General features: G+C 37.8%; 1 protein-coding gene across 17 annotated transcripts in view; it reads right to left on the reverse strand.

Annotated features, from left to right (window-relative positions):
* THOC2 (THO complex subunit 2) overlaps positions 1 to 18,293 on the reverse strand; it is a 103,481-nt gene extending 85,188 nt beyond the window's left edge. For all 17 annotated transcript variants that reach the window (XR_006522410.2, XR_011499938.1, XR_006522409.2 and 14 more), the window contains exons 1-2: positions 17,975 to 18,293; positions 3,659 to 3,717 (exon numbers count right to left, since the gene is read on the reverse strand). Coding sequence is in view for 13 of the 17 variants with exons in the window: in XM_014839213.3 (XP_014694699.1) it covers positions 3,659 to 3,717; positions 17,975 to 18,045 (130 nt within the window). In the remaining 4 variants the exon portion in view is untranslated. The remainder of the gene's footprint in view (positions 1 to 3,658; positions 3,718 to 17,974) is intronic.
* Between the last annotated feature and the right edge of the window lie 2,875 nt (positions 18,294 to 21,168).

The raw sequence follows: 21,168 nt of genomic DNA on the forward strand, positions 1-21,168 counted from the left end.
CTACACTGACAACAGGTAAGGAATAGCAGTAAATATAAAATCAAGTCTTATCCATATCCTACTGTCAGAGAAATTTCTCCCCAAATCTAAATCTCTCTTTTACCTTTATTTCCATCAGAATTCAAACTAAAATAATTACATAGGTACACACATACATAAAACGGCAGTTCTATGAGAACTGTCAACCACAAGTTGTCTCATTCACTATTAATTAGGATAGGCCCCTTTCCTGGAGAAGAAATATTTTGGGGCAGGAAGGAGTTAATGGTCAGGTGAACACCTCCCTCCAGTCATCCTTTTCTTTTGTCCCATACACTAAACCTTTACCTCCTCCTTCTCATTAAAAGTAGAAAAACAGGTAGCTCTACTTGAAGTCAGCAATCCCAAAAGTCCTATGTACCCCAATGTTCATTGCAGCATTATCTACAATAGCAAAGACATGGAAGCAACCTAAGTGCCCATCAACAGACGAATGGATAAAGAAGATGTGGTACATATATACAATGGAATACTACTCAGTTGCAAAACAGAACAAAATCATTCCATTTGCAATAACATGGATGGACCTTGAGGGAATTATGTTAAGTGAAATAAGCCGGCTAGAGAAGGATAATCTGTGTATGACTCCACTCATATGAGGAATTTAAAAATGTGGACTAAGAACAGTTTAGTGGATACCAGGGGAAAGGTGGGGTGGGGGGTGGGCACAAAGGGTGAAGTGGTGCACCTACAACACGAATGACAAACATTAATGTACAACTGAAATTTCACAAGATTGTAACCTATCATTAACTCAATAAAAAAAATAAAATAAAAGGGAAAAAAAAAGAAAAACAGGTAGCTCTAAAAACATTAATGTAAAATAAAGTCAACTTATAATTCCCTTTTGAGGGGAATCAAAAATCTTTTAGAGCAAAATAGCAAGCAAAAAATCAAATATTTAAAAATCTTCCCCCTTGGTTTGACTACTAGTCACCAAAAAGGAGCATAAAAAAATCAATTCCCCCTTAAACAATGAAAATAGTATTTTACAATGAAACAAATTTGTCCATTGAATTATTTGCTAAAGAAATATAGTCAGATTACCCCAATTCCTTATGAAGAACTGACTAAATATATTCTACCTTTTTCACAAATATGCCTTCATTATGCTTATAATAAACTATATAAAAGCTAAAATGCAAAGAAAAAATATCTATTTGTTAGTAGGGTAGGAATATGAGGTCAATTTCATGCTTTCCATTTCCATTAATAAAATGCTTTTACAACAAATAATACTCATTTAAAGTTATCCAGATAACTACGATTTTTTAAAAAGCAATCACTCTTAGAAGGACAAAACAGCTGAGCATCATAAACTAAATTCCCATAAGAATATGGGCTCATAGGGGCTGAGGGAATTCTAATCTTAATCACTGAAGGAGATTAAAATAGAGAACAAATGGCCCAGATCATTTTGCTGACACTAAGTGACATAAAAACAATCACAATGTAATCCACAAAGTAACAAAGTTGGTCCCCAATTCACGTGTTATTTAAATGCCCATTTAAGTGATTAGGAACTCCTATTGTATTCCATCCATAGAAACAGTAAATGGTGCCTTAAGACTACCAAAGCCAGCCCCACAAAATCCTGTAAAATCCATACTAAAGTTGAAAAACTTCACATTTACAACAGGGAAGAAAACTTACAACCCTTATAATTACGCACTATAAAATATATAAAAGATTTTATCTTAATGCTAACATTTCAGAAAAAGCAGTCTTAAAAACAGCCACAAGTAAAAGGGACTTCTAGAGATTCTTAAATGTTCTTTGCAGGATTTGAATGATTTGAAGGTTAAAGACACCAGTTCTTGGTTATGTCAAATATCACTAAGACTACTCATCTTCATCAGCCCTCATTACAATGTCATTTTATTGGGGGGAAAGGACTTATAAAAAGAACAAGTAGAAGTAGTGTGTGCAAGGGAAACTGCCTGCCTGAAATGAAATCAATTCTAGGGAGAAGCAGAAAGGGAAATGTCAGAGGGAACACTACCCAAACTCAATTCCCCTGAGACAGAACAAAGGAAATTCTAAAGAAATGACATTCAGTCAGCTTTCTGCATGGACTACTAACTGGGGCCCCTAGACCAAAGCTTGACTGTTGGCAGACACCAGTCAAAGAGTCTATGTGTTGAGGAAGTAGGCAAGGGCAAGCGAAAGACAGCACTGACAACTCAGTCAAGGAGGCCACATTCATAACTATTTTTGGTTTCATATGTGAATCAGAACAATTGTGCAAATTAACAATTATCTGATAGTTATTAAAGATACACAAAGTCCCATTTAAAACTGAGAGTAATCACCCTAGCCTACGCTATTCATAGTTTTTCTGAGAATTCTTTCTCTATTTATCCACTTAAGGTTTCAACTGCAAACAAGATCAAGGTTAACTGAGAAGTTAAAACCTTGCTTTAAATCTGGGGAAGAAAAAAAATTAAGAATCCAAGGGCTTTTAGAAAGGAGTCTTTTTTTTTATTTTCTTACACATCTAGCAGTCAACTGACTTATTCAAAAAAGAAAGCATTATATCAACCTCAGAAATCTTTATGAATAATCATGCAATTTTATAAGTGGGATGAATTAGAAAATAAGTGAATGCAGGCTAGGAATGCTAAGTTTTCAAACAGGTCTTATTCAAATGATAGGAAAAAAATGGTTCATTCATTTGTTAAAAAATGCTTTCCACTCAAAAATCTAAATGTTCTTTAAAAAATATATACTCTCATATTAATATTTAATTTTTGATAAAGCAAAAGTAAACTTTTCTATAGAAAACATTCTATTCTTAATCTTCTATTCACAAAGGCATAATTTAAATAGCTACAATGAATTTTATCTAATTTCTTATTTAAAATAGAACATTGGTTATAAATTATTTTTTCCAGATTGAATAAAATGTTATGGGTTCTACTCCCAGTGAAAGATACATATGAAAATGCTTTAAACTTGCTATACATAATTGCTTTTGCTTCCCCTCCTTTTGTAAATCAATATGCCTAATTTTAAATCAATGAATGTTAAATAGTAAAATCCTTTAAAATTTAAAAAAATGGAACATTTACATGCTGTTTAACTACATAACATTTTACTTAATAAATCATATCTGTGATATGCAGTAAACAACTCCTTTGCTTCTAACATTTTCCATGACAACTGCCTTTAACAAGATCCCCAGATACCACCTAAACATAACCAGCTTTAGTAAAAACACTGAACCTCAGTTTCTGGAAATTTCCTAGTGCAAACAAGATCAGAATAGGTTTTCTTTTCATGCTAGCTTTTCTCTTCTGTTTAAGATTGATAGCTAGTCTGTGTAATTTTTAATACAGCTAGCAACTGCTAAAATTTAGCTAAATTGCCATGTCACAATAAAGCCAAGCAACATCCTCTGACTATTATGTAGGTCAAATAATATCCGTATTAGAGATGTAAAGTCTTACTATAAGTACAGTTTTAATCCTAACTGTAATATATTCATATAAAAGCTTTATATAATGTAAACTATCCTATACCTTTTATTTTCATTCATTACAATTTAATGGAAAACAGGATATTTATTACATTTTGACCAGGCCAAAAATAATAGCTATGATACTTTTAAAAGTCTTACCTCTATTAGTTGAACTATCATGGCTTTTATTTTCACTGAGAATCCGACATAAATGCAAACTAGAATAAAACAGAAATAATCTGTATTAATTTCCAATCCTAACAGAGCAAATTATAACAATCAAAAATATCCAGAAATTTATCAAATATGTTTAAATCCATTAGTTTATAATGAGAATAAAACAAACCTTAAAACTAATTGGTCAGAACTGAAGGATGCTAGTGAATCGATTCATTATTTTGAAAACTGGTAGATAAAAGAATAAAAATCAGGCACTTATTCTGCCTTTCATATATGAACCAACAGTTGATAAGAAATGTCTCTGTATTAAAGTATTTCAGTTAATAAAGAAGGAATGTTAGAATCAGAACATCACCATTTTAAGATCCCTAATAAATTAAAAGATCTAGCCATCTATCAATGGTTGTTCACATCGCAAGAAGAGACAATCACACATTATGTGCCTCCTGATCCAGATGAAAGAATACACCACCCACATAATGAAGTTGTCTTTAAAAAAAAAAAAAACCATGAACCTAAATACACTATGGGAAACTCTACAGGACAATGACCCAGTCTCTTCAACAAATATATTGCCAAGAGAAATAAAAGATGGTGGGGGTTCCTCAGGGTAAAAAAGACATATGTCAATCACAATGTATGGATCCTTACTTGTATCGTACAATTATTTTATTTTTTTTTTTTGAGGAAGATTAGCCCTGAGCTAACATCTGCTGCCAACCCTCCTCTTTTTGCTGAGGAAGACTGGCCCTGAGCTAACATCCGTGCCCATCTTCCTCCACTTTATATGTGGTACGCCTGCCACAGCATGGCTTAGACAAACAGTGCCATGTCCGCACCAGGAATCCGAACTGGTGAACCCCTGGCCGCTGAAGCAGAATGTGCAAACTTAGTCATGGCACCACTGGGCTGGCCCCAAACAATTATTTTAAAAATTTACATTTATGAGTGAATTGGGATATTTTATAAAGACTATCTTTAAGAGATAGATGCTGAAATATTTACAGATGAAATAATATTTACTTTAATAGAATGGGAAAATGGGTAGAGTTATAGATGAAACAAGACTAGCCGGCAGTCGATAACTATTGGAGCTAGGGGATGATTTCACTGGGGGGCTATTATACTAGTTTCCTACTTTCTCATCTGTTTGAGGTTTTTTCCAATAATAAAGTTTAAGAACAAAAAATTGAGAAAAATATTTGCTGTATTTTGAATTAATCTAAATACAGCAAAGAACAGATACACAGGATACAGTGAAAAGAGGTATTCTTAATTGGAAATTCCAGAAAGAAGAGAGAGAACAGGACAAAAGCACTATTTGAAGAAATAATAGCTAGGAATTCAGTTTTCCAGAACCAAAGTGAAATTCATATCTGAGCACATCACAGTAAAGCTACAGAAAACCAAAGACAAAATCATTTATGCACCTGAGAAAAAAAAAGACTACTATCTTCAAAACTTCGCAACAAGAACACTGAATGCCAGAGACAGCTGAAAGACACATTCAACATGCTAAAATAAACTATCTGCCAACTTAAAATTCTATACTCAAAAAATGTGGTTCTAAGAAAAGGCAAAATAAGGACTGAACTTCAGATAAACAACAACTGAGTTCACACACTAAAAGAAATGCTTGACTTTCTTTAGGCAGGATAAAGATGAGCCCAGATAGAACCTTGTAATTGCAACAAGAAATGACGAGGAAAAAAGTGGTAAGCATAAGGGTAATTCTAAATGAATATTAATGAAATAATAATAATAGTGTCCCATGGTATTTAAATATGTGTAGTATTAAATATAGAGAGATAAATAAATGGAAAAATAATATTTAAATACATCAAGACTGTTATCCTAAACACACAAAGTTGGTTCAAATTAAATCACCACATTAAATTGACTTTTTAAAATCACAGGATAGGGGCCAGCCCAGCAACCCAAGGTTCACCGGTTCAGATCCCGGGTGCAGACATGGCACCACTTGGCAAGCCATGCTGAGGTAGGCATCCCACATACAAAGTACAGGAAGATGGGCATGGATGTTAGCTCAGGTCCAGTCTTCCTCAGCAAAAAGAGGAGGATTGGCAGCAGATGTTAGCTCAGGGCTAATCTTCCTCAAAAAAAATAAAATAAAATAAAATCAGGATAGTCCAATAGATGCATAAAAGACGTCTGAGGGCTGGCCCAGGGGCGCAGTAGTTAAGTTTGATGTGCTCCACCTAGGCAACCTGGGTTTCCGGGTTCAGATCCTGGGCACAGACCTACACTGTTTGTCAGCCATGCTGTGTTGGCGACCCACATACAAAATAGAGGAGGATTCGCACAGATGTTAGCTCAGGGCAAATCTTCCTGAGCAAAAAAAGAAAAGACATTTGGCAAAACCCAACATCTATTCACTATTTTTTTAAAAAAAGACTTCTAGAAAAACAGGAATAGAAGGGAACTGTTATAATTTGATAAAGTAGCAATTTTGAGTGCGGTTCATGCCCTGATCCCCAAGACACTTTCTGGAGTTCTGCAAGGTCAAAACTATGTTCGTAATAGTAAGACTTTGTTTCCCTTTTTTGCTATATTGACATTTTCACTAACAGTTCAAAAGCAAAGGAAGGTACAGTAAGGCTGCTGGCACCTTAGCATGCATCAAGGCAGCAGCACCAAACTGTCCTACTGAATTCTTCATGATCAGGAAATCAAAGGAAAGAATAAAGCCAGTCTCATGTAAGATGTCACCAAACTGTTTCATTATATTTTTCATGACCATTCGCAAGCAAAAGCCAGTTTCAATTAAGAATGTTCTTGATGGGAGTGACATCAGCAAGATGGCAGAATAGGAAGCCCCAGGCCTTCCTTCCTCCCATAGAAACACCGATTAAACAACAGTACACACACCAATTCCCTTTATGAGAAATTCAGAAACCAGTTAAGAGGTTCCTGCACCCCAGGCAAGCACTAAACCAGCTGCATCAAAGCCAGCAAGAAAATTCATGACACCCTTTCACCACAGTCCCTCCTCCTGACACAGTACCACACAACTGGAAGGAAACTCCCAGCTCCCGATTCTCTCTGGGGAGGGAAAGAGAAGACTGGACTTTACACCTAACATTCTGACTTGGGTTGAGTGGCTGCCCTAGGAACTAGTTTTTTTCTTGAACATCTTGGAGCACAGATGGGACCTGACATACTCTAGGTGCCTGGGGACTGCTGAGAACAAAAAAGAGCTGGGTGGCAAGCTGCAGATCCAGAGAATCACGGTACAGTGAACAGAGACAATACAGCTCAGCAACCTCTCCCTCAGGGGAGAAAGGGAAGACTGGAGCGTGTGTCCAATATTCCAGCTTTCTGGGGGACGGCCTGAGGGACTGGTCTCTGTCTAGCTTGACTTAGGGTGCTGACGATACCCAGCATACTCTAGCTGCCTGGGGGCCACTAAAAACAAAAAAGAGCTGGGTGGTGTGCTGCTGCTTCAGAGGAGCCATGGTACAACAGATGGACACCAGAGGATACAAGAGAGTACAAGCTTCTGAGAAAAACAAACTGGAAAATCCCTCTAATTTGGAATCTACATACAGAAGTCCAGAGAAGACATATCCAGAGAAAAGGTTTGAGAGGCCCCCGGAATCTATAGCCAGGCTAATTGGTAAAGGCCTTTCCCTGTACTAAGCCAGTCCACAAAGCCTGGGAGAGAAGAGTATTTTTTCAAAAGCAATGATACCAACACAAAATTACAAGGAACATAAAGAAACAGGAAAAATGGCCCAATAAAAGGAACAAAATAAGTCTCTAGAAACTGACACTAAAGAATTAGAGGTATATGAACTATCTGACAAAGAATTTAAAATAACCATCATAAATATACTCAACAAGCTCAGGAAAAAGACGCATGAACAAAATGAGAATTTCAACAAAAAGACAAAATATTTAAAAAGAACCAAACAAATTTTGGAGCTAAAGTATGTAATAACTGAACCGAAAAATTCACTAGAGAGGTTCAACAGCCATTATGGATAGTCACATGCAAAAGAATGAAACTGGACACTTATGTTACACCATACACAAAAATCAACTCAAAATGGATTAAATACACAAACGTAAGACATGAAACTCTAAAAGCCCTAGGAAAAAACATAAGGGGAAAGCTTCGTGACATTGGTCTTGGCAATGATTTCCTGGATAGGATAACAAAAGCAGGGGCAAAAAAAAGCAAAAACAGACAAGTGGAACATCAAACTAAAAATTGTGTGCACAGCAAAGGAAACAATGAACAGAATGAAAAGGCAACCTACGGAATGGAAGAAAAACATTTGCAAATCATATATCTGATAAGGGGTTAACAACCAAAAATTATAATGAACATCTACAACTCAATAGCAAAAAGAAAAATCTGATTTAAAAAAATGCGCAAAGGACTTCAAGACATTTCTCCAAAGGAGACATACAAATGGCCAACAGGTATATGAAAAGATGTTCAACATCACTTATCATCAGAGAAATGCAATTAAAACAACAGTGAGATACCGCTGCACACCTATTAGAATGGCCAAAATCTAGAACACTGCCAACACCAAATGTTGGTGAGGATGTGCACAACAGGAACTCTCAATCACTGCTGGTGGGAATACAAAATAGTACAGCCCCAGTGGAACACAATTCGGTGGTTTCGTACAAAACTAAACAATACTCTTGTCTTACAATCCAGCAATCCCACTCCCTGGTATTTACCCAAAGGAGGTGAAAACTTAGGCCCACACAAGAATGGGTACACAGATGTTTACAGTAGCTTTATTCATAATTGCCAAAACTTGGAAGCAACCAAGATGTCCTTCATTAGGTGAATGGATAAATAAACTGGTACATCCACACAATGGATTATTCAGCACTGAACAGAAACCAGCTATCAAACCATGAAAAGACATGGAGAAACCTTAAATGCATATTTCAAAGTGAAAGAAGCCAATCTGAAGAGGCTACATAGTATGTTTCCAACTATATGACATTCTGGAAAAGACAAAACTATGGAGACAGTAAAAAGATCAGTGGTTTCCAGGGGCTGGGAGGGATGAATACGTGGAGCACAGAGGATTTTTAGGGCAGTGAAAACACTCTGATACTATCATGACGGATGGATGCCATTATGTATTTGTCCAAACCCAGAGAATGTACAACATCAAAAGTGAAGCCAAAGGTAAACTATGAATTTTGGATGATTATGATGTGTCAACGTGGGTTCATCAACTGTAACAAATGTACCACTCTGGTAGGTAATGTTGATAACAGGAGAGGCTATGCGTGATTAGGCACGGGGGTACGTTCCTCTCAATCTTTCTTTGAATCTAAAACTGCTGTAAAAAAAATTCTTAAAAAAAAAGAAAATAAGTGTTGGGGAGGATGTGGAGAAACTGGAACCCTTGTGCACTGTTGGTAGGAATGTAAAAATGGTGTAGCCACTATGGAAAACAGTATGAAAGTTCCTCAAAAAACTAAAAATAGAACTACTATATAATCCACCAATCCCACTTCTGGGTATTATTCCTGAGAGCTGAAATGAGGATCTCAAAGAGGTATCTGCACCTCCACATCCACTGCAGCATTATTCACAATAGCCAAGAGTTAGAAACAACCTAAATGTCCACTGACAAAAGAATGCATAAAGAAAATGTGGCATATGCATACAATGGAATATCAGTCATAAGAAAAGAAGGAAATCCTGTCATCTACTACAACGTGGATGAGCCCTGGGGACAGTATGCTAAATGAAGTCAGTCAGTCACAGAAGGATAAATACTGCATGATCCACCTATATGAGCTATCTAAAGTAGTCAAACTCATAGAAGCAAAAAATAGAACTTCGGTGGTTGCCAGGGGCAAGGGGGAAAGAGAACTGGCAAGTTGCTGTTCAATGGGTATAAAACTTCAGTCATGCAAGATGAAAAAGATCTAGAGATCTGTCGTACAATACTGTGCTTATTAACAATAACGCGCTGTTCAGTTACAAATTTGTTAAGAAGGTTGATCTCAAGTTATGTCTTTTTGCCTACAATAAAGAATATGTCCTTGATGAAGTAGTACAAATTATTAACTTTATTAAATCCTGAGCCCTGAGAACATGTCTTTTTTTAGAACATGCATTTTTAATATTCTATGTGATAAAAAGGAAAGTACGCACAAAACATTTCTGCCACACACCAAAATACTGTGGCTGTCTCCAAGAAAATTCCTTATGCAATTGTTTGACTTGTGAGCTGAACTAGCTGCTTTTTCATAAAACATTTTTACTGAAAGAACAACTGACAACTATAGTTATTCAGACTTGGGTCTTTGGCAGGCATTTTCTCAAAAATGAACCAAGTGAGCCAATCACTTCAAGGAAAACAACTGAGGGTATTTGTTGATAATGATAAAATGGAAGTTTTCAAACAAAAATCACAGTTTTGGAAAACTTGTATCTGCCACCATGGACTTGAATAGTTCCCAATTCATAAAAACTTTCCTGATTAGTTCAGTGATGATACTGAAGAATGTGTTTTTAGATATTATACAAGGTACTGCATTAATATTTGGAAAAGCTGTTATCATTCAGTGGACCAATATCTTCCAACTGACCAATGCATGATGTTGCAAAATAATGCAAGGGTAAAAGATAGATTCCAAATAAAAGAGAGACAAATGACTTTTAATTTAACAAAGTACAAAAAGTTCACTGAAACGGTTTGGCTCAACTACCACTTGACAAATCCTAACATGATACCAAAGAAGAAAATCTACAATTATCTGAAAAGGCTATTAAAATTCTCCTCCTTTTGCCAACTATTTGTCTGTGTGAAGCTGGATTTCCTTCATATACACCAACTGCAACAATTTATTGCAACTCCTACTTCACAGCATACACAAAAATCAACTCTAGTTAGGTAAGATTTAAAAATGAAAAGCAAAATAGTATGTTTCCAAAAAATCACAGGAGGATAAATTCCTTAACCTTGGAATGGGGAATGACCGCTTAAACACAAAAAAAGTACTAATCAGAAAGCAAAAGATTGATAAATTTGACTAAATTAAAATGAATAACTTCTGTTCATCAAAAGTCATCATAAGACTGGAAATACAAGCCAAAGAATAACAAAAGACATCTGCCACACATACAGTGTAACCCACAAAAGGTACAAATACAGACTTATATAAAGAATGCCTATAAATCAATGAAAGAAATGTAAACAATCCAATAGAAAAATTGGAAAAAGAAATAGGCCTTTCAAAACAAGTCAGAAATCCAAAGGACCAATAACATATAAAAAGATGCCCATAAAAATATAAGCCCCAATAAAATATCATTACACACATACCACGGTGACAAAAATTTAAAGTCTGATAATATTAAATGTTAGCCAGGACGTGAAGCAAGGTTAACTCTCATACACTGCTGGTAGGAGTATATTTTGAAACAGTTTGGCAGTATCTAGTAGAGCTGAAGTTAATCACAATCGAGAACCCAGTGAGTCTACAATTCAGTATATATCCCACGAAAACACATCCTTGTGTACACCAAGATAGTTGTATAAGAATGCTTCTATTGGCACAGTTGGTAAACAGTAAAACTGTTCATCAATAGCATAAGAGATAAATTATGGTACAGTTATACAGTGGAACATCCTGTAACTATGAAAATCAAAGAACTGCAGACACTTGCAAAAATAGGAATGGATCCTAAAGACATAATGTTGAGCAAAAAGCAGCCCCCACAATAGAACACACCGGCTATGATCTCATTTATATGAAGTTCAAGAGGAACAAACTTAAACTAACTGGGTAGTAAAACTGTAAATAAAAACAAGGAAGAGAAAATCATAAATGTCAGGATGATGGTTACCGTGGGGAAGGTAAAGAGGGTGCAATCAGGAATGGGGGTTACGTTGTCTTGACCTGGGTGTGAGTTACATGGGTATGCATCTTACAGTGATTCTTTAAGCTCTACATTTAGGTTTTATGCACTTTTCTGTATTTTTTTTAATTTCACAATTTAGAAAAAGAAATATTCTTATTATAAGTTGCACAAGGCTCTAACAAAAAAGAGAAGCAATGAATGGATATATGTTTCTCACTCTTTTATGTCTAGCGATCCTTTTTCTACAGCCAATAAAACAAATAATTTTAAGACAACAGAGTGTGCTTACAGATCACACCTAAAGTGAAATATGATGCCACATTACAATCATCCAGAGGGATTATCTACTTTGCAGATTATCCATGCTCTTGCAACTCATCTCTGTGTCTTTTGATTATTTCAATACTCCATCATCAGGATGAGCAGGGTAAGGTTGTTAAAAGTCAACAAAGTAAACTCTTCCTGGTCAACAATTCACTTGTAGGTCTCAAAATTATTTTCAAAACCAAAGAATAAAAAGGCCTTGCCAATGGAGAGCAATTAGTAAATTAAATCTCCATAGTTTGAAAAATTCATTTAGTTATTAATTTGTAGACAACTCCTATTAAAAAAAAGCACAGAAAAGTTTTCAGAGAGCACCATAGAAATGGTAAAATAAACTGATTTAAGTTTCACCCCAAGTACTTTCAACTACTTCTCTGGAGAACTAGACAGGCCTTCCAATGTGTTAAGAACAATGGTTAAACTTCTAATTTCTCAAAGTATGTTAAACTTACCACAAGCTTATCTGGAATACAAAACAAAAAAAAATCAATCTTACTTCCAATAGACAAAATAGCAATATCTTCTGCTTCAGACTAGCATCAGAGAATAGAACCTAAAAATGCGTGCCATCTAGCTCCTTTTTTGTTGAGGGGAAATATATAAGAAAGTGTTATCAAGACTACTTCAATATTTGTTATAAAGTGTTAAAACAATTCCCCCTTGTGGTTCTCACTGTCCTCATAGGTTCCATCCCTTTAGAGTGCAGTAGCAGGAAACTTTATGTCTTTGACAGAGCAATATAACAGAATCAACTCATCTTTCCCCTTGTATCCAGGCTACTACTAAAAACCAAGGTCAAACATTCCTTCTTATGGTGAATATATTTGCTTGTTCTCATTTTCAATAGCTTCATTTTCCATTTGTTTTAAAACGCTTAATGCGTATGTCTTTTGCCATAATCCTTCCAGTGGGGAGGGGGTAAATCAGTGTTCCAAATTCCACCTAATCTAATAGTACAGTCATTGTTACATAATTTTAAGAAATAATTGAAATATAATTCCATCTTCCCAGTCAGAGGCCACAAACATATTCATTAAGATGCAGATGGTAATGTCATCATGAACTATTAATTAGCACATCAAAGATCTGCTCAAATTGTGTAAAGAATCATTGATGGGTTATTACGATAAGGCAATTCACCTGCATAATACTTATTTCCCTAGCATAAAACAGTTCTTCCTTAGTTGCAGGAGGAAACTAAAAACAATTGTTAAGCATTTTCCCCCAATCACTTTTCTGAACTCTTCTCCCCAAGTAATCCACTAAACTAAAGATCGTGCGGGATCCTTAAAGAAACAATTCTATTTCTGAATGCTGCACGTCTTACTACACCTATTAAACAGTTTTAGTACTCTATCCTAAATTACAAGGGGAGAAACAAACAAAACTACCTCCAACAGCCGCCCATTTTAATGTGACTTAAAAAATAATCAAATATTCTGCCTCAGTCCAAATTCAAATGATTATTTTAGTCCCTTAATACCCTCCAAATAATTGAGTTTACCGTCTTTTTCCACTTTTAAAATAGTTTGGTGCTATTGTGGAGACGCTGTCTCAGGTCCCTGAGAACAAAGACAGAACCTACTTTTTGTCAAAGATCTGTGAAGGACTTGACAAAGGACTTGAGTATTTCATGAATACTTCTTAATGTCAGTATTTAGCTTTCCACCTTACTTCATCCCATTTTCCAGTAAAAAAGGAAACATAGCAGAAGCCTGAACTACTTGATTATGGTCAACATCATAAAGTTGGCTTCACGTGTAAAAAATTGACGTCAATCTGTGCTTCAATTAATTCTTAAAAACAAAACAACAAAAAAGGTTAAATTTGGTTAAGCAAAGTACTACCTCTGTTATCACTGTTAGAAGAGAGACATAACCCACAAGAATGAACATTGGGCACATAGTTTTATCCTGAAATAGGCATTTATGAAAATAAAAATACGCACTTAGGAGGAGGGAAGGGAACAGGAAACGTTAAAAAAGACAACAGAAGTTCCTGCACACAAGTACATTAACAGCATTCATTCTACCTTAGTATTTAAGCATTGTAGAATAATTTAATTTTTCTAACAAACAAAGAAAGCAGTAGCCTAGAAAATGTCCAGATATTGCTACATTTTCTGCAGAATGCATTTCTCCTACCAGGAAAACAGACCAAGACTTACACTTAACTTGTGCATATAGGTAGAAATAAGAAAATAAATGCCAATGAAAACTAAGACATGAAAAAAAGGTTTCAGATAAAGCATCAGCGGAATTTAGAGCACCTTTTGAAGAAAAAAAAAAACCAACTACCAAGACTAAAATTTCTTAGAATGATTATTTGCAATAAACTCCTCCCTCCGACTTCCCTCCAAAAAAGTCAGGTCACACAACATTTAATGAACATCCAAACGTACTTAGATAAGTTGTGGAATGTGGAAAATCATTGAGTAGCAGCAGGAAAAAAACAATGGCAACCATTTGGCGATTGTTTTAAATATTAAAACTTTATTATAACTACCAATAATCAATAAGGTAAGACCTAAAATTTCTAATTGATATGTAAGTTTTTTAAAAGAATTAAGTTCTTCAGACAAATAGATGATACTTATATTTAACAAATATAAGTATTTCAAAATTAGACTAAGCATTGACATGAGGCTAACATCTTCAGATTAAGAGCTTGGAACATAAATCCTACATTAAGGTTGCTTGTGACGCAAAGAAATGCTGAGCTCACTGTGTTAATGATTTCTACAAAAAACAGAGTTCTCCACTGGATCTACCAGTGCATGCAAGTTTATTAGCTTAATCACGGCAAGTCCTATGCTAATATGAAACGATCAAGAAACTAATACTCTAATTCCAAAATCCAAGTGATTAAATCCATAGCTTGCATATGGCATAGAATTTGAAAGAGTTTGCATTTAGATATGAAACTTGTAAGAGTAGATTTAAGTGTTAGTGGAAAGGACACTTGATAATTATATTTTGGTTGTCCTCCTTTGTCCTTTTGATATCTCTTGGAAAAGATCATTTTAAGAGTTCAGCAATTGACCATTAAAAACATAATCAGCATCTCTGGAAACAATAGTTAGGTACATGATGAACCATTCAGATAAGCAAAACACAGTTTTGCTTTTCTCCTTACTTACCCAACAAAAATTATTCTTCAAAGCCAAGACTTTCCATCTTAATAGACAGTTGCTTTTCATGAGGCACAATTAAAAATTTGTTCTCTCTGAAAGTTATAAAATGCTCCATACATCTCATGCGTTGCTTTAACACCATGACGCTGAAGTTGACTACAACTCCCAGAATACCCTCTTACACTGGTAAGAAGTGACAGACAAGAAATGAACTAACCACCTCATGAAAGTCACCATGCATTTTTTTAAAAAGGTAGTTTTCAGTTAAGTTAAAGCTGATCTGCTAATTTATCTCATTAAAAAGGAAAAATCCACTCAAGATATAATTTTAAATATTGGTCATATTCTAAAAGCCAAATCTATAAATGGATTCACTAATAATTTCTGGCACATTACCTTTGTTTTTAACATTTCCAGTTGCTGGTTTATATTTAAGAGGCTCTGTTTTCAGACAAAGGAAAGGATTTTTTTGTAATATATTTACAACACCATTTGTTCTAAAAAAATGAAAATGCTAACATCTATCTTTAGCAAGATAGAAAAACTCCAAAGTTAGACTATATGCAACCAAGTTTTCAAGGAGGGAAAATAAGTCAAATAAATGAAGACAAAGTACTGGATGGTGATGTGTTTGACTACTTAAAATATTTCATTATGTCACACAACTAACAACTTTAAACTCGCTTCATATAACAGAACACAATTATAAAACTGACTAAACTGATTTGGATCTACTGTAATTCAAACTACATTCCACAAGCCATGCAATAACTACACACATATAAGTCTTTTGAAGTAGCTCTTCAACCACAGGAACTATGACAGGTAGCATGGATCTTGTAAATATACGTAAAGTGAATCCAAAATTCCATTTTGACTAGGTATTTCGACCTTCTACATCACTTTGTTTTTCTCCAACGACTGCCAGTCAGAAGCCAAGCAGAATATCACCTCCTAGCCCTGATACCCATTCTAAAGTGAGAGTAATAATAGTAAAACTGTCAAAAACAGTTAGCTGGAAGGAGGAAGCTGAGCAATCTACAAAGACGACAGCCCCTAAATAACTAAGTTGGCTTTAAAAGTAAACAAAACAACAGTGACCTGATTTATGAGTTTTTTGGAGTTATCCTAGTCTAATATAAACCTGACGGTTTGGTTTGGTAACTTACCACCTTGCCTTCCCTATACACAAGGGACTTAATAGTTATTTGTTAACTAGCACATACAAGGGTTTGGAAAATATTCCTAACAGTTAAAAACGAATGTTTATCAAATATGCTGTCAGTTAATAAACCAATAAGCACTACAAGTATATGATAGAAAGGCAGGGGGACAGAGGGGGAGGATTGAACCAAAAGAAATATGAGACATAGTCCCCACTCTTCAAGGATCTCTCACTTCCTTAGAGTACGAGAGTATACATGAAAGAGTCAGAGACCAATTAACTGCTAACCTGAGCGGTACAGACTTTTTAAGTGCAAGAGCTGTGCAGAGAAGTTTAAATATCTAAAGATTAAAATAATAATATTCCTTTTAATAGCTATCACTTGAGCACTTACTATAAGCCAAGTGCTCTACAAGCATTATTTAGTCTTCACAACAGTCCTTTGAGTACTTCTTATTCCCAATTTACTCAAGGGGAAGCGGCCAAATTGGTTAAGGAACTTACCCAAGGTCACTCAGCCAGTTAAGTGGCTAAGACTGAGGCTTACCCAGGCAATCCAATTCTGGAGCTCACACTGCTAAGACTTTCTAAAGCAGTGCGAGTGCGGGGGAGAGGGGCGTCATAGAGGCTGGCAACGTTACACGCCGAGACAGGGCAACGCGTTCCCCGCGCGGCGTTCCAAGGAACGAAGTTCCAAAGATTTGTATCTTTCGCACCAGCGATCGTAACCTGACTGGGGGGAGGGGGGAGTGCAACGGCCGCAAAGATGGCTAACAAGAGTTGAATCTCAAACTCTGAAACAGGGCTGAGCTTTAGCTAATAAAGCGATTCAGAAAAGGAAATTGGAAATAAGTTATTTGTATTACGGCTTAAACGGTTCTTTTTTTCTTTTCCGAGAGAGCGAGCGCTGAAATTTTGGGCGAGGAAACCGCGGGTATAGCAAATTACTGTTTTCTGTATTACTGAAAAATAAAAACAAGTTTTATGACCAAAGGAAACGCGTTATTCTAGGTACTGGAGAACCTTGGAGAGTTGCCAAAATTAGTTGCAGTCCCAGGACAAAATGGGGTTTAGGAAACATTTAATGACGAAAGTTGAATCCAACCCGAAAAGGCTCTAAGGTGAAAACATGGAGCAAAGAAATGCTGGCAGGTCTTCGGGGAAACCGGCAGTCCCTGCTACACTTCTCCCACGGCCAGCGGCGCCGCGCGAGGCCGGGACAGTCCGAGAGACCGCTCCCCGGAGGACGAGAGGTGCCAAGCGGGGCTCTTCGCGCCGCCCCGGGCTTCGCGGCGGCGGGCGGAGAGGAGGGGAGGGAGTCCGGGACGGTTCGCCCTCCTCGGACTTCGGGCAGAGGAGGCGCCGAGCTCCAAACTGCGGAGTCGAACGGTACAGAGTGAAGAAATGGGACGGAGAGAGCTGGAAAGTCCGAACCCCCCGGCGCGGCCCCGCCAAGAGAAAGGAGCCAAGTGAGCTCAAGCGAAGAGGGGGACAAAAAGAGCCCGAGCGGGAGCGCGGGGACCCGCAGGGGCGAAACGGGAGTTCCGCTCCGAGGCTGAAGGCAGGCAGGCTGCGGCGGGCAGCGGGGATTTCGGGGAGGCCAAGGAAGGAAGGAGGTCGGCGGCGGTTACGGCACCTCTCCTCCCCGAGTTCGAAACTCCTGGCCAACCATCCACACCCGCCGCCCGGATGGGGGAGGGGGCGCGTCTTCCCCCCCAAACGCCCCCCACATGTGAGAGCGCGGCTGACGCCCGGGCCCGGCCCGGCCGGGCGCCCACCTCCAGCCCGGACACTCACAATTCGCCTCTCCCTGATTTCTCCCAGTTCTTTATCCACTCTACGGGAACCACCACGGTTGCGGCCGCCATCTTCCTCTCACTAGTTGCAGAGGCCCGGATGTGTAGCACGCGAGCGAGGGGTCAAAGGGGAGCACCGCCCACGGGGAATGCCGGGAGCCGCGAGTTCGGTTTGTGATTTCCCGCCCCACTCGCCTCCCCACCCCGCGGAAGCCCGAGGCCCTGCCGCCAGCTAGGTGGCCGACACCCGTGGGTCCCTTCGCAGAGTGACGACACCGGCCGCGCCCTCTGCAACCCTTGCCCTCGCTTCCCTGTACAACAGGAAAAATGCCATCTCCAGGCCGACTCCCAGCTCTTTTCTTCTTCCGTGGTATCTACTCCAGGCCACTAATTCAGACATGTATTTTTCAAGCATCTAGTATGTGCTAGACATTGGAGACAGAGGAACAATAAGCTACGATGCCTGCCCTCAACCAGCTCACAGTCTGTGGGAAGGACAAATATATAAGCAGATCAATTACAATACACCCTGCTAACTGCTGAGATAAAAAAAAAAATTAATCGAGAAGCAGCAGCCATTTGCTATGGGCCAGGCATTAAGCTAATACAAGGGTTACAGTCCAGCGAGGAGGAGAAAATCGGCACTGGAAACGCTAGCAACCACCGGTGCTGACACGCCACTGTCGGCCGCTGTCGTTGTAACCTTAGGCAAAACTAGGGGGCGCAAGTACCATGAAAAACAACTTGTTTACACTACATAGTCTCAAAGTATCTCCCGACAAGAAACTTAGCATTTCAAAGGGCGAAATGGAAAGTTTGCAGTGGGAAAACAAGGCGGACACCATCCAAACTTTGATGAAAACAAGCATCCCCGGAAATTAGATACATGGGCATCATGTGCCTCCTGATAAGGCGCTAAGAAAAACACTAGCCAATTTTGTAGTACTATTCATCCTGCCAAAAATTCACATAACCTGAATTTAATCATGAAGGAATATCAGAGAAACCCATATTGAGGGACAGTCTACGAAATTACTGGCTTGCACTATTCAAAATCGTCAAGGTCACTAAAGACAAAGACAGATTGAGGAACTCTTCCAGACTGGTGGAAACAACAGAAAGGACAACTGATCCCCAGCCAGAAAAAACATTTTTCTTTTGCTAAAAAGGCCATTATTGGGACCATTAACCGAATTTGAATATCTGTAGATTAAGTAATAACATTGTATCAATGTTAATTTCTTGATTTTAATATTTGTACTGTGGTTATGTGAAAGTCTTTGTTTAAGAAAATACTCTGAAGTATTTAGAGATAAGGCATTATGTTGCAACTTACTCTAAAATGTTTCAGAAAAACACGATAGTATGGATTGAGCAAATGTAAAATATTAACATTTTAGGAATCTAGGTGAAGGACATACAGGGATTCTCCATTCCATTTATGCAACTTTTCAAAATAAAAAGGTTTTAAAAATACATGTTTGGCAGAAAATTTAGGAAAGACAGACAAAACAAATGAAATAATCCTACTACACATATATTAACATATGAACTTGAGAACTAGTATCTTCTAAATTTGGCAAGTTTTGCCAAATGGGCCAAGTTCATTTGCGTTGAAAAACTGTTCAGGGGGATAGGCTGTATTCAGAATAAGTTCTGGGAAAATGCTCCGTTGTTTATGATTGCTTTTCATCTGCTATATCTAGTCTCCTAACGTCCTGTCTGATTTCGAAATTCTAAAGCCACCCGTTAGAAAATATACACTGTTCAGTTTCAATAACATCTGCTCATAAAAACCTTTTGCCATTTCAAGGAGGTTCAGAGATATGAGTACCCTCTGATCTTTTCATTTTTCACTATCATGGAATATTTCAAAAGTGAACAGGGGCTGGCCCGGTGGTGCAGCGGTTAAGTGCCCACGTTCTGCTTCGGCGGCCCGGGATTCGCCGGTTCGGATTCCAGGTGCGGACATGGCACCACTTGGCACGCCATGCTGTGGTAGGCGTCCCACATAGAAAGTAGAGGAAGATGGGTGTGGATGTTAGCTCAGGGCCAGTCTTCCTCAGCGAAAAGAGGAGGATTGGCAGCAATTAGCTCAGGGCTAATCTTCCTCAAAAAAAAAAAAAGTGAACAGAATGGTATAATGAATCCTCATTATACCATCATCCTCCCTAAAAAGTTTTGAAATCATTATTACAAGATGGCTTCTGTAATACAAGAAGCAAGTATCCTTCTACTTATGTATACTTGACTGCATAATCTGCAGCAATGGAGACTATTCATGTTCGGGGCCAGATAATTCTTCGCGGAGGGCAGGAGAATCCTGTGCATTGTAGGAGGTTTAGCAACATCCTGGCCTCAGGATGTCAGTAGCACCCCCCACACCATTTGTCACAATATCTCCAGACATTGCTAAATGTCTCCTCGAGTGCAAAATAGCCCTCTGTTGAGAGCCACTGAGCTATACAATATTCTGCTATATTGTGGCTTACCTTGCCACTGTACCACAGTGATTTGTCCTTCGAAACACTGAATTGTGTGCAGTATGCCTACTACTCAGTATGCCACAAAAGTGGTGTGCCCTGACTGCAGTGATGCCCTTTGAGGCCTTGGTTTTCCTTTCTCCCGGAGCCTGCAGAACTAATTTTACATGGCATGATGACTCCTTTAGGAATTCCTCAGTGCTAATTGGCTTTATGCTCTGCAAGATTGCAAAGCTATCATATCTTTTGCATCCTCGTTGTTGACTTGCCTGTTCTTTGCTATCAGCACCTGGTATTGCCTCAGCAGCTGGGAGTACTGTTCCCTGGTGAACTCACTGGTTCATGGCTACTGAGGAACTAGGCAGGGAACTGAAGTCTGTGATGAAGGCTGGGGATTGGGTAGTTTCAATGTCGACGGTCTGATACATAGAGTGATAGGTTGATTTTAGGTAATTGTAAAGGCCAACAATCTTGTTACCATCTCAGTGAAAATAGATAACGGGACCAAGAAGGAGGTACATAAGGGCAAAACAAGACAAAATAAGTAAAATAATCAAAGAATGAATGCAAAAGCTGTGCCCTTTGTGGGACAGTCCCCTGAAAGGCTGAGTATTGGTAATGGATTTTTATTAACTAAAGACTTAGTTATGTTAAAAATATATATATATATTAAAATTTCTAGGATAACCACTACAAACATAAAAGGATATTA

The sequence above is a fragment of the Equus asinus genome, chromosome X (assembly GCF_041296235.1).
Source record: "Equus asinus isolate D_3611 breed Donkey chromosome X, EquAss-T2T_v2, whole genome shotgun sequence".
NCBI lineage: Eukaryota > Metazoa > Chordata > Mammalia > Perissodactyla > Equidae > Equus > Equus asinus.